At 42.5% G+C, this 14531-nt stretch overlaps 2 protein-coding genes across 2 annotated transcripts in view; both read left to right on the top strand.

The window, feature by feature from the left end:
- The window catches only part of LOC117945902, a 5681-nt gene extending 4112 nt beyond the window's left edge, over positions 1 to 1569 (top strand). The window contains exons 6-7 of the mRNA XM_034873635.1: positions 455 to 596; positions 1152 to 1569. Of these exons, the coding sequence (XP_034729526.1) occupies positions 455 to 596; positions 1152 to 1501 (492 nt within the window). The 3' untranslated portion in view covers positions 1502 to 1569. The remainder of the gene's footprint in view (positions 1 to 454; positions 597 to 1151) is intronic.
- Positions 1570 to 6679: 5110 nt separating this feature from the next.
- On the top strand, positions 6680 to 10541 carry kcnv1 (potassium voltage-gated channel modifier subfamily V member 1). The gene is made up of 3 exons (XM_034873795.1): positions 6680 to 6965; positions 7746 to 8413; positions 9626 to 10541. Exons 1-3 carry the CDS (start codon positions 6691 to 6693, stop codon positions 10150 to 10152), a joined length of 1470 nt encoding a protein of 489 aa, XP_034729686.1. The 5' UTR covers positions 6680 to 6690; the 3' UTR covers positions 10153 to 10541.
- The last annotated feature ends 3990 nt before the right edge of the window (positions 10542 to 14531 follow it).

The following is a 14531-nucleotide window of genomic DNA, read 5'->3' as shown; positions in this document are numbered from 1 at the left end:
CAGAGGACGCTCTACAACGTCCCTGTTAGTGATGGTGTTACATAGTCCGTCCACCAGAGGACGCTCTACAACGTCCCTTTTTTGCAACACTGATTTTTTTTTTATTAAAGTGTTTTTGTTTAAGTTTAATATCTAAAGTTTGTATTTTTCTACATTTTATTTATCAGAACTTTAATATATTTTGATGTTCTGTTGGAACAATAAAACAAATTATTATCATATTATTTTAGTGAGTACTCATAAAAAACTACAAATAACTAATGTTAGAGAAATCTCTTTATGTTTTGTTACGCATTTGTCATAATTGATCCTTGAACAATCAACTTATGGGGTTGTTTTTTGTGGGAGGACATTCTCCAATCATCATAAATATAACGTTTGGATGCATTTAGAGTTACAGTCAGTAAAGAATCAGATAAACACTGAAAAATGACACGTTGCTTCTGGTTTTCAGCGTGCAACATTTCACTTGAAGTATGGACCAAATTTCCATCCAACGTTTGAAGTTTTTGTGACTACGGACACAGAGAGAGTGACCTTGATGGTCCAGGACCAAGAGAGGACAGAAGTGTGGAAGCGTCAGGTGTTACTGAAAGGTAAAGACTTCATCCTCGTGCAGCAGTTCAGTAAAACCTAGAAGAGAATTGACATGTGAAGCTCTTCTGCCTATTCAGGGACCTCTACATTTTCTCCATTACATAATAATAAATAATAATTTATAATAATAAATACTGTTTATTGATCCCCAGTGCGGGAATTACAATTTACACTCTGTTTGTTAGTAATCACAAATCATCGTTCACATCAGCTGTAATTTGCAGCACATCATTGCTCCGAATATTGTCCCAGTAGTGGACATTGTCCCAGCAGTGGACAGCGTCCCAGCTGACAAGAAGCTCTTCTCAGTCCAAATCCAGTTCCTTAACAGAGTAACTGATATACAGTATATATAAATATAAATATACATGTATTTTTTTGCAGAGGACAGCGTCTCAGCAGTGGACAGTGTCCCAGTAGTGGACAACTTCCCAGTAGTGGACATTTTCCGAGCAGTGGACAGCATCCCAGCGGACACGAAGCTCTTCTGAGTCCGAATACAGTTTCTTAACAGAGTAACTGATATATATAAATATATATTTTCTTTTTTGCAGAGGATAGCATCCCAGCAGTAGAGAGTGTCCCATTAGTGGACAGCGTCCCAGTAGTGGACATTGTTCCAGCAGTGGACAGCATCCCAGCTGACAGGAAGCTCTTCTCAGTCCGAATTCAGTTCCTTAACAGAGTGACTGATCCGGTTCTGAATCAGCTCCTTGATAAACTTCTTGAGCGCCGCGTGATCAACGACGCTGAGATGCAGTCGGTCAGAGCAAAGTCCCGAGAAGACAAAGCCCGGGACGTGATCGACACGGTGCGGAGGAAGGGACCGGAGGCCTGCAGGGTCCTGATCGCGTCTCTCCGGGAGGTGGACCCGTGTCTTTTCAGAGTGCTGAACCTCAGATGAAGCAAAAGCCAGAAACTGTGGAGTGGGATGAGGATCGATCTCTAAGACAGTTTCACGTCACTTCCTGTACACTATGAATGAAAAGGTCTCAAAGATCTTGATTCACCCTGTCACATATTTAAATACCTTTGATTAAATACCTTTGATCCCTCATGTTGCCCTCATGTTGTCCTCATGTTGCCCTCATGTTGTCCTCATGTTGTCCTCCATGTTGTGAGCCAGGGTCAGAGTGTTGTTCTTTGTTTCCGCCACTAGATGGAGTCAATTCTCTAAAAGAAAGAAGAAAGAAAGAAAGAAGATGCAGCTGCAACCTCAGGCAGATGTGAAAATCTGAAATAAAAACAGTTGACAATGTTTCATTACTTCAAGTCAATTGTGTTTATAGTATCAAGTCATAACAAGAGTTATCTCTGAAAAATTTACAGATCTACAGGTCTAGACCACTCTATAAGTTACAGATAGAGCAGGTCTAGACCTCTCTATAAGTTACAGATAGAGCAGGTCTAGACCACTCTATAATTTACAGATAGAGCAGGTCTAGACCTCTCTATAATTTACAGATAGAGCAGGTCTAGACCTCTCTATAAGTTACAGATAGAGCAGCTCCATTTAGATGTTAATACTTTTTAGTTGAGGATGATTTTAAATGCAGGACTTTTTACTTGTAGTATTTCTACGCTGTCTGTGATATCACTACTTTTTCCTGAGTAAAATATCTGAAAGGTTCTCCCTGTCATGCATTAAAGTCTGGATCCAAAGGTCCCCCCAGACCACGGCTCCGACGGTCCCCCCGGACCACGGCTCCGAAGGTCCCCCCAGATCACCGCTCCGAAGGTCCCCCCAAACAATCATGGAGCCAGTTGAGGTGGTTCGGGCATCTGGTGAGGATGCCTCCTGGGGGGGTCCCAAGGGAGGTGGTCCAGGCACGTCCAGCTGGGAGGAGGCCTCGGGGAAGACCCAGGACTAGGTGGAGGGACGTCCAGCTGGGAGGAGGCCTCGGGGAAGACCCGGGACTAGGTGGAGGGACGTCCAGCTGGGAGGAGGTCTCGGGGAAGACCCAGGACTAGGTGGAGGGACGTCCAGCTGGGAGGAGGCCTCGGGGAAGACCCAGGACTAGGTGGAGGGACGTCCAGCTGGGAGGAGGCCTCGGCAAAGACCCGGGACTAGGTGGAGGGATTACATCTCCAACCTGTCCTGGGAACGCCTCGGGACCCCCCAGTCGGAGCTGGTTGATGTGGCTCGGGAAAGATAAGTGTTGGGGTGCCCTGCTGGAACTGCTGCCCCCTAGACCTGATACCGGATAAACGGATGAAGATGGATGGATATCATTCCTTAAATTAACTATGTGTACATTGCAGCGTCGGCTGTGTGTTTGTAGGGTGGGGATGGGGTTTCTCTGTTGTGTATGTGTGTATATACTGTTTGTGTATCTAGATATTCTGTTTCCTTTCCATAAAAATCCATAAAAAAGAACAACATGAGAATAGTGTGATAGACCCTCCTCCTCCTCTTCCTCCTCTTCCTCCTCTTCCACCTCCTCCTCGTCTCTCATACCTTCGACTGCTCCACTTTAAACCTGCAGAGACGCTCAGAGAGCAGCAGAGCACCGAGCTGCTAACTCGTCCTGCTGTCTGTCTTTCTGTCCATCCGTCTGTCTGTGTCTGTGTCTGTCTTTCTGTCCGTCCTTCTGTCTGTCTTTCTGTCCGTCCGTCTGTCTGTGTCCTTCTAACTGTCTGTCCGTCTGTCTGTGTCTTTCTGTCTGTGTCTTTCTGTCTTTCTTTCTATCTGTCCATCTTTCTATCTGTCTTTCTTTCGGTCTGTCTTTCTGACTTTGTGTCTTTCTATCTATCCATCTTTCTGTCTGTCTGTGTCTTTCGTCTTTCTGTCTGTCTGTCTGCCTTTCTATTTGTCTGTATGTCCGTCCTGAGACTTCATTCCTCTATTCTCTCTTCTTGCCATAATGTGAACGTTGGATTGTTCTGTGCACCATGATTTGGTGAAACTTTGGAGTTCTCGTGAGAGAGAGAGATCCTCTACGGTTAGACCGGGTAAGATCCAGCTCTTCTGACTCTTATGAAGATCTTAGTGAAGTTTTTGTGAAGTTTTTGTGAAGTTTGTATGGATGTTATGTAATCTGTAAATGAATGATGTTTTGAAATAAGATGGTTGAAACTTAAGACAAGGTGGGACTCAACTCAATGTACAAAAAATATCTGGAAATTAACAGTTATGAATGTAACTATTAACAGAAATCGTTAATATTGTACGTGATTCACAGGTTAAGCTCTTTTAATTTACAATATAAAAGAAAGTCTTTAAGTCTCTAACACAGTTTTTTAACTGAAAAATTCTGTGTAGAGTGTAGAAAATTTTCGGACTATTCAAACGGTTCATATTCATATCAGTAAGATGATTAGAAATCAGTTATAGAATTAAAAAAATATTTTCCACCAGGACAAAAACCTTAAAAATACTTAAAAAGCTTGAAATGAGTGCAAAAATAATGGAAAAAAAAAATGATTTTTTAATATGATTTTTTAAAATGATCAGTATCAGTTATGTATTTTTATTTTCTTCCTGTGTCTAAAATACAGTTTCTCCAATTAATTCCCCTAAACGTCTCCCCCACTACATCTCAAAGGGAAATAATGTTGGAATATTGCAATTTTAGTTTTATTTTACACACTTAACACATGATAAACTCATGACATTGGATGCATTTGTATGAATTAAAGCTGTTTTAAGTTATGCTGCTGATTACACTTGAAAAATTTCAACTTTCTGATTCACACACAACCCCCTACGCAGACAGATTTAGTCACTTTTTGTCAGCTAAACGGAACTACCTCGCCCTCTCGGAGCTTTGTACCTGGCTCACAGTCACCTTTTCTGGGCTATGACCAACCAAATACCAATGGCTGCTGATGCACTGTAAACAATGGTCTCAATGCATTGCACTTCACAGAATGCAGATAAACTATGTGTTATATGTCAACCAACTAAATACTTTCAATAGGGTTATTTCCAGGTGCTACACCTTTTTATTTTATTTTTCAGAATACATTGCCTGTTTCTTGTGCACGTTGATTGCCCTCCTGCTTTTGTTGTCTTATTTTATTGTGGTAGTCTGTTTTCCTGTGTTTATTTTATAGCCCGCTGTTATTTCTTGTGTTTATTGGATGGCATTTTTGGTCTTGTCTTGTTCTTATCTAGTTCTCCCATTTAGTGTCCATGTTCTGTTTCCTGTTTTATTTTGAAGTCTGGTCTCTGTCTCGTCTCGTAGGTTTTTCCCAGTTCTTTGTCTGGTTGTTGTTTTGTCTTTTTCCCCTTTACCCTTTTTAGACTTTTTTGTTTCTTGGATTTGGCTTTGTTCATGTTGCTTCCTGTTTTTTTCCTTGGACTGTGTTAATAAACCCGTGGTCACCTGTTCCCCGTCGGCCTCCCTCCTCTCTGCTCCTGGGTCCTTACTCCGCCACAACACATCAGCCTGTGTTTTGTGGCCCTTGATTGCCCTCCTGCATCCGGAGCGCCTGTTTTGCATCCCATTGCTGTTGTTGGCTCACTGCTGCTTGTTAACGCCACTTTATGTCAGACGTGTGTGCGTTAGAAGACATGAGATTCACACCATGTCTATATTTAACACATCCCAGTCAAACCCAAGAGAGCAGCCAATGTAGATTTCAAGCTTCCACAGAGCAGCTCCACATCCTGGGCCCCTGATAACGGCTCACATGGGGCCCCGAAAGAATATATTATCCATCCTATCACCGCATGTTTAATTCAGCTCCATATCGTCACTGCAGACGGACAAAACCGTGCAGCTCTAACTTTTCCTGTTTCCCCTTTCCGCCTCCTGTCCTACTTACTGTGTTTAATATTCAGTGTGTAAGAATTAGAGTTATACAGAGGAAGCTAGCAAAAGGGAATGAGTGATCACAGGAGCAGTAGCATTAGATCTGTTAATTAGGAAAACCAGTTAAAATACTTAAAACCTGCAGCAGCCGTTGATCTGCTGGAAGTGGGACTCTGCCAGATGCTTCGTCTCTTAACCCTCAAGTTGTCCTCATGTTGTCCCCATGTTGTCCTCATGTTGTCTTCACGTTGTCTTCATGTTGTCTTCATGTTGTCCTCATGTTGTCCTCATGTTGACTCATGTTGTCCTCATGTTGTCCTCATGTTGTCTTCACGTTGTCTTCATGTTGTCCTCATGTTGTCCTCATGTAGTCTTCATGTCCTCATGTTGTCCTCATGTTGTCCCCATATTGTCCTCATGTTGTCCTATATCAATGTTCTTTTTAATTCCCCAAAATAACATGATTGATTCCACCCAACGCTCTTTGCCAAGTACAAATCTCTACTTTCATTAATTTTGGGGCGTCTTATTCAATTTTATAGCATTGTAAAACAAATGGAAGTGTTTTTGAAATAGTATTGAGTAAAAGTTGACATATTCCAGTCTGTGATTATCATCAACATCCATTCCTTTAATTTTAGTCTCAATAATTCCTAATTTCTGCTTTTCTAACTAAAACATTAGGGATAATTTCCTATAAATGAGGTTTATTGAGCATAAATTCCCAAATAACTGTTAAACTAAAGTTAATAAGTTAGTGTTACGAGTTGAAACAAGTGGGACAAAAAGGAACAAAAAAACATAAGAAAAAGTTAAAAACAGCGATAAAAAGCATCAACAGAAGTTTTCATTTTCAATTTTGACGTGAAGACGACACAAGGATCAGCGTCCTTTCCTTATTTCCTGTGATAAACATGTATTCCTGACTCAGAACATTATTCTGCATATGACACTTATGTTGTTTGCATAGTGATTTTTAACATGAATTATAACTTTATGACAACAAACAAACCCCACTTCCATGTTTAATAGTGTGCTAGTAGAGACTGATGCATTCCCTAAACATAGATGTTATCTCAGCTGTTGGAAAGTGAGATAAAGATGATATTTGTTAATAGATTATGAAGTAAAACGTTATATCAGAATAGTTTTTAAAACCCCAAATAAGTCCCGGGTCAGTTTGACCCGAGAGACCCGAGAGGGTCCCGGAAGTGAAGACAACACGAGGGTTAAAGTTTCTTGGACTACTGAGTGATTTTAAAGTTTTTTTTAATTGGACACTTCTCACCCTTTACTTCCCTACCAGTTCCCCCCCGTTCCCCCCCGTCCCCCCACCATGAGCCTCCCCTCCAGCGCCTCTCCGGCGTCCCGGGACTCCAGTGTTTTCTTCAACGAAACGACGGCGTCCTGCGTCAAAGACCCTCTCGAGTCCTTCGTCGTCAACGTCGGGGGGAGTCGCCACGTGCTGTCCCGGGACCTGCTGGCGTCCCATCCGGAGACCCGCCTGGGGAGACTGGCGTGCTGCAGCCGGGACGCGGCGCTGGAGCTCTGCGACGACGCCGACTTCCTGGAGAACGAGTTCTTCTTCGACCGAAGTTCCCAGACCTTCCAGTAGGTGGCGCCTCGACCTCTTACCTGAGAAATACATGATGTCCTGTTGTAATGATAACACGTAAAAAATACACCAAAGTCAAACATTATCCTTAATTTTTGCACCGAACATAATGAAGTTGAAGTTAATAAAAGTGCAAAACCTTTATAGTGTTTAACCCTCGTGTGTTCTTCCCGTCAAAATTGAAAATCAACATTTTTGTTGAGGCTTTTTATCAATGTTTTTAACTTTTTATGGAGTTTTTCACCCATTTGTCAACACTTTTGATGCTTTTTTTTCAATGTTTGTCACTTTTTTGGACAATTAACGCTACGTAACACTAACTTATTAACTTTAGTTTTACCGTTTTTTTTTTTAATTTGTGGTCTACAAACCTCATTTATAGGAAATTATACCTGATGTTTGAGTTAGAAAAGTAGAAATTAGGAATTATTGCGACTAAAATTAAAGGAATGGATGTTGATGATAATCACAGACTGGAATATGTCAACTTTTACTCAATACTATTTCAAAAACACTTTGTTTTACAATGCTATAAAATTGAATAAGACCCAAAATTAATGAAAGTAGAGATTAGTACTTGGCAAAGAGCGTTGTGTGGAATCAATCATGTTATTTTGGGGAATTAAAAAGAACATTGATATAGGATAACATGGGGACAACATGAGGACAACATGAGGACAACATGGGGACAACATGGGGACAACATGGGGACAACATGGGGACAACATGGGGACAACATGGGGGTTATTATCAATGCTTCCTGTCTCTGCTGACAGGTATGTGATGAACTTCTACCGGACGGGTCACCTGCATGTGAAGGAGGAGTTGTGCGAGATCTCCTTCCTGCAGGAGATCGAATACTGGGGCATCGACGAGCTTCGCATCAACCCCTGCTGCCGCGAGCGCTACTACCGCCGCAAGGAGCAGAAGGTGAACCTGGACGTGAGGCGGGACTACGAGCCCGAGGACCACGATGAGGACTTCGCGGGTGCTGCTTGCCCGGCTCTCCGGCGTTGCCTGTGGGATCTGCTTGAGAAACCGGACTCATCCCGCGCCGCTCGCACCTTCGGCTCGCTCTCGGTCTCCTTCGTGGTGGTGTCGGTCATCAACATGGTGCTCATCTCGTTAGACTTAGGGGAGGACTTCGGCGTGAGAGACGTCGGCGTCGGCGCACCGCTGATGTTCGACGCCATGGAGTACGTGTGCGTGGTGTGGTTCACGGGAGAGTTGGCACTTCGGTTTCTCTGCGTGAGGGACAAGTGTCGCTTCAGTCGAAGCATTCCCAACGTGATCGACCTGCTGGCCATCCTGCCGTTCTACGTGACGCTGGCGGTGGAGAGCCTCCACGGAGGATCCACGGAGCTGGAGAACATGGGCCGCGTGGTGCAGGTCCTCCGACTCCTCAGGTCGCTGCGGATGTTGAAGCTGGGACGACACTCGACAGGTAAACAGATGTTTTAGTATTGTCAATTTGTTCAAGTTTGCCTTCTGATCCAGTTGCTGTTGTTCACGTTTATTGTATTCTACACATTTTCAGTTCCAGACTGAAATATCTGAACTATCTGATGGATTGTGATCAAATGTAACACATCAATGGTCCTTGGACTTTTGACCTAGCCCGGTCAATGTCCCAAATCCACATGTCCAATACTTTGGTCACCAAATACCTTCAGAGCTAATGATATTACTATTACAGGTAGGGTAATAACTGATTCTTAGATGCATTACGATTCTCTCTTAAAAGATTGTGCCTCGGTTGTCATTGCCAATTTAGATCAATCTACATCATCAATTCTGATGATGTAGATTGAAGGAGGACCCAAAATGCGGAGCAGGTGAGAGCTTCAAACAAGCTTGATTAACAAAATACACAGTCAAAGCATTAAAAAATGTCCCAAAATCCTCCAAAACTCCCAAAATGGTCAAAGGGAAAAGAAATGCAAAATCTGGGAACGAATGCGGGGAATCACTCACGGGGATAAAAGTCCAATGGATCATGAAACAACACCAGGAACACTGTGACAAGACGAAGCACAGCACGGCACGGCACGGCACGGCACGGCACGGCACGACACGGCACGACACGACACGACACGACACGACAAACTTGCGGACAGGACAAAAGCATCTGACAAGAGACGAGGGAAGCACATTAAATACAGGAGATAACGAGGTAACGAGGTAACGAGAGGCAGGTGGGGGAGCAGGTGGAGAACATCAGGTAATCACAAGAGTGGGAAGACACAGGAAGTAGAACTAAAGACAGGACGAGACAAAAACCAGACTTCAAAATAAAACAGGAAACAGAACATACAGACACTCAGGGGGAACACGAGACAGGACCAACAACACGGCAGCTTTTCCCTTTATTGACAGTGTATAGATATTAAAGGGGGAGACAGAACCCGGGTCCCTGCAGGACTCAGTCTACATGGGGCGAACGTTACGAAAATAATGCTTGAAACTTCGTGAAACGTGGTGTTCCTCATTTGATGCAAGAAATACCCCACGATGGTTTTTTAGAGAAACCTATCAAAGGCATATTTTGCATTTTTAAGCTTTTCATTTAAAAGCCCAATCATTACCGCAATTAATATATTTGAATAAACAGCATGTGCTTACCATGAATGGTTTATCTGTCCTCCTTTGTGTCCAGGCCTGAAGTCTCTGGGTTTGACCATCGCCGAGTGCTACGAGGAGGTCGGCCTGCTACTCCTCTTCCTCGGCGTCGGCATTTCCATCTTCGCCACCGTGGTGTTCACCTTGGAGCGCGACCTTCCCGCCACCACGTTCACCAGCGTGCCGGCGGCGTGGTGGTGGGCGACCACCTCCATGACGACGGTCGGCTACGGGGACATCCGGCCCGACACGGCCGCGGGGAAGGTGCTGGGCTTCCTGTGCATCCTGTCCGGGATCCTGATCCTGGCGCTGCCCATCGCCATCATCAACGAGCGCTTCTCCGCCTGCTACCTCACCATGAGGGTGAAGGACGCGGCGGCGAGGCAGAGCGAGATGCTGAGGAGGCTGGCCCGCGGCTCGGTGGGGGGGATGGGCGAGGGAAGGGCGGGAGGAGGCGTTAATCTGAGGGACGCCTACGCCCGGAGCATCCTGGAGATGTTGAGGCTGCATGCCCACAAAAGGGTGAGCACCCGGAGCAGCGGAGGAGAGGAACTGTGGTGGTAAAACCAGGAGAATCCTAGTGATGGCTCTGCAAATTACAACCACACAAGAGTCAGTGGGTCTGACTCCCTCGCTGCTGTAAGAGCGGATGTTTCCGGCCTCTCCAAACTAGTCTCACCTGGTGTAAACCGGTTCAAACACAGCAGTGGAATCCCCTAATATTGATAAATCCACAGTATAAAGAGAAGAACATAATCCCTCTGTGGGAATAGTTGCAGGTCTTACCTAGGATTACTCAAAATGTCACTTAAGTCCAAAACTGGGAATTGTCATAAAGCTGAGATGATGACGTACGCTTTAGAGTTTCTGGTCTTTTGTGTTGTTGTTTATCTTTACGGATGGGACGCAGAACGTGCAGTATTTCAGTAAATTTAACCCTGGTGTTGTCTTCCCTCCGGGACCCTCTCGTATCTCTCGGGTCCAATTGACCCGTGACTTATTTGGGGCTCATTTTCCAACAGCTGAGATAACATATATGTTTTCAGGGAATGCATCAGTCTCTACTAGCACACAATAAAAAATGCTGATTTCAGGTAGAAAACATGGAACCTGGACCATTTTGGGGTGACATGTAAAAATTTGAAATGGGTCAATTTGACCCAAATACCATCCAAGGGTTAAAAAAACTTTTATTTTCCGAATCAGAATCAGAAATACTTTATTGATCCCCGAAGGGGAATTCTGTTCAAATGGTACATGAACCCTTGGTGTCCTGGGTGATGGTCCTGTCTTTGTTTAACCTGTCCCCCAACATAATCTGTCCCTGGGACACTCTTATACTTCACTCTTATGCTCTTATACTTCACTCTTATGCTCTTATACTTTACTCATGCTCTTATACTTCACTCTCATGCTCTTATACTTTACTCTTTTGCTCTTATACTTCACTCTCATGCTCTTATACTTCACTCTTATGCTCTTATACTTTACTCATGCTCTTATACTTCACTCTTATGCTCTTATACTTCACTCTTATGCTCTTATACTTCACTCTCATGCTCTTATACTTTACTCTTATGCTCTTATACTTCACTCTTATGCTCTTATACTTCACTCTTATGCTCTTATACTTTACTCTAATGCTCTTATACTTCACTCTTATGCTCTTATACTTCACTCTAATGCTCTTATACTTCACTCTTATGCTCTTATACTTCACTCTTATGCTCTTATACTTCACTCTAATGCTCTTATACTTCAATCTTATGCTCTTATACTTCACTCTTATGCTCTTATACTTCACTCTAATGCTCTTATACTTCACTCTTATGCTCTTATACTTTACTCTTATGCTCTTATACTTCACTCTAATGCTCTTATACTTTACTCTTATGCTCTTATACTTCACTCTTATGCTCTTATACTTCACTCTAATGCTCTTATACTTCAATCTTATGCTCGTATACTTCACTCTTATGCTCTTATACTTCACTCTTATGCTCTTATACTTTACTCTTATGCTCTTATACTTCACTCTTATGCTCTTATACTTTACTCTTATGCTCTTATACTTCACTCTTATACTTCACTCTTTTGCTCTAATACTTCACTCTTAGACTTCACTGTTATGAGAGTGAAGTCTAAGAGTTTAAGAGTGAAGTCTAAGAGTATAAGAGTGAAGAATATGAGTATACTTCAATCTTATGCTCTTATTCTTTACCCACTTACTTCCTGCTTTGCTCCTTTATAACGGGAGGCCATTAGAGGGTGTCGCCACTGTAAATGTAAATATCTTTCATAATTGCTGCTTGAACCGACAACTTATGTTTTTTTTTTTGGATAAGGACAGTCACAATGTAGTAACCTTAACATGCAAGTATTCTGAGACGTTTCCTGCAATCCACAGCGCGTCCGCTGTAATTAGAGAGTTGGTTGATTCACTGGAGGAAAAACCTTTGTGTGTTCCTGTTGTGTTTCATTACATTTTCTCTGTGCACCACTCTGGTTCTCAGAGAGTACACATGCATTAGTACGTGTTGTTTAGAGGTCGGCACCCGACCCTACAGGCTGTTCTTTGGTCTTGGCACCTTGTGGAGTTCTGTTAGCGCTCTGTGACTCAGTCATGCAATAAAGGTCTTTCTCCTGTGGGTCAGTGGTCTTCTTAAATATCACAGCGATGGCTCGAAGGCCCGAATAACAACGCTGATCTGATGTTTTCTGCCCTATCACGCTGTTGTTTGCACATTAGCTACTGGGTGTAGATGTCATATAATTTCTCTTTCCCAAAGATTTAACTCTTGTGTTGTCTTCCCGCCAAAATTGAACATTTACAATTTTTCTTACGGTTTCTGTCTATTTTTTTCACAAATGTTACTGCTTTTATTTCAATGATTGTCACTTTTTCTGACTTGTAATACTACGTAACACTAACTCATTAACTTTAGTTAATTTAGTTTAGTTGTTTTTTAGAATTTATTGTCAGTAAAACTTATTTATAGTTCCTATAAATTATACCTATTATTTGAGTGAAATTTACAAAAGACAAAGACACAATATTTCAAGAATATAATGATAATTTTACAAAAAAGAGGCCATATAATAAGAGTAACTTATGAACCTTAGTTTTACAGTTATTTATTTATTAATTTATGGAATCAATCATGTTATTTTGGGAGGACAACTTGAGGACAACTTGAGGGTTAACAATGTCCCCGGGTCAAATTGACCCGTTGTCCTATATAAATGTTCTTTCTAATTCCCCAAAATAACACGATTGATTCCACACTTAATTTTGACAGGAAGACGACACGAGGGTTATAGGACTAAAATAGGACGATATCATAAGAATAATACCAGGGTTGAACACTCTGTCCTCACTGTGAGGTCTCTCTTTTTCTCCTTAAATGACTAAAATGCAAATATGATGCTCTAGTTTTCTCTCTTTGTGCAGCCAGAGGCATCAAACGCTGGATTCAGGTCAGTTGTGATGGGAGTCAGACAGGACGTCACCTGCAGAGGTCCAGGGTTCGAGTCCCACCTGTGACAATTTCCTGCATGTCTCCACCCCTTTCTCACCTAGTTCATTAAAGGCGGAAAAGCCCCAAAAATAATATTTAAAAAATAAAAGAGCATGCCAAACCTGTGTAGTGCAACGAGAAGCTCAATTCCACGTTAGCCAATCAGAATCCCCAAAAAAATCCAATCCAACTTTAGATAGATAGATAGATAGATAGATAGATGTTTATTGATCCCAAGAAAAATGGGAAATTCCTGTGTTACAGCGGCAAAATCAGTCACAAAGCACAAAATATTAATATAAATGAAATACTAGGAAAAATATACAAACATACAATATACATGAAATAATAATTCAAATAAAGTAAAAAGACAAATATATTTGAATATGTACAGGATGGGGGAACAAAAATGTGCAACTGCTTAAATAATATGCTAAAATGTAAAAATGTATGCTACATGTAGCCTAAATAAACCAAATGTGCAGGTTGCATTAGTGCCGTAGTGTGGTGTCCAAAAGTCTCATCAACCACCCAGAGATGACATGTTAAAAAGTGTTATTGCTTGTGGTATGAATGATTTTCTGTAGCGGTCCGTGCGGCATCGAAGCTGTCGGAGCCTCTTAGAGACGCCTCTTTATTTGTTAAGCGCTTTAAAACAACCGAAGTTGGGCGCCCAGTTAGCTCAGTTGGCAGAGCAGGCGCCCATATATAGAGTTTGGACTCCGGCCCTTTGCTGCATGTCAGTCCCCTCTCTCTCTCCCCGTTCATACCTTCATCAGTCCTGTCAATTAAAAGCCGAAAATAACCCCAAAATAATCTTTAATAATAAAAACACTAAAAACTAAGTTGACCAAAGTGCTGTGCAGAAAAGTACAAAAATACAACATACCATTGTAACGTGAGTAATAATACCAGGGTTGAACACTCTGTCCTCACTGTGAGGTCTCTCTTTTTCTCCTTAAATGACTAAAATGCAAATATGATGCTCTAGTTTTCTCTCTCTGTGCCGCCAGAGGCATCAAACGCTGGATTCAGGTCAGTGGTGATGGAGTCAGACAGGACGTCAGCTGATTCAGATCAACTGAAACTGGTAGTAGTTAATTAGAACATGTAAAACATAACATAACAAAAACATATATATACATACATTCATGTATACATGTATATGAAATTATCCCTCATGTTGTCCCCATGTTGTCCTCATGTTGTCCTCATGTTGTTTTCATGTTGTCCTCATGTATAACATGGATGCCATCCAACAATCTTTAGGTAAAGGTAATTACTTTACTAGGTGGACGGACGTCCAGCTGGGAGGAGGCCTCGGGGAAGTCCCAGGACTAGGTGGACGGACGTCCAGCTGGGAGGAGGCCTCGGGGAAGTCCCAGGACTAGGTGGAGGGTCGTCCAGCTGGGAGGAGGCCTCGGG

Source organism: Etheostoma cragini, chromosome 6, assembly GCF_013103735.1.
Source record: "Etheostoma cragini isolate CJK2018 chromosome 6, CSU_Ecrag_1.0, whole genome shotgun sequence".
Taxonomy (NCBI): domain Eukaryota; kingdom Metazoa; phylum Chordata; class Actinopteri; order Perciformes; family Percidae; genus Etheostoma; species Etheostoma cragini.
This window is presented reverse-complemented; position numbering and strand designations above follow the sequence as displayed.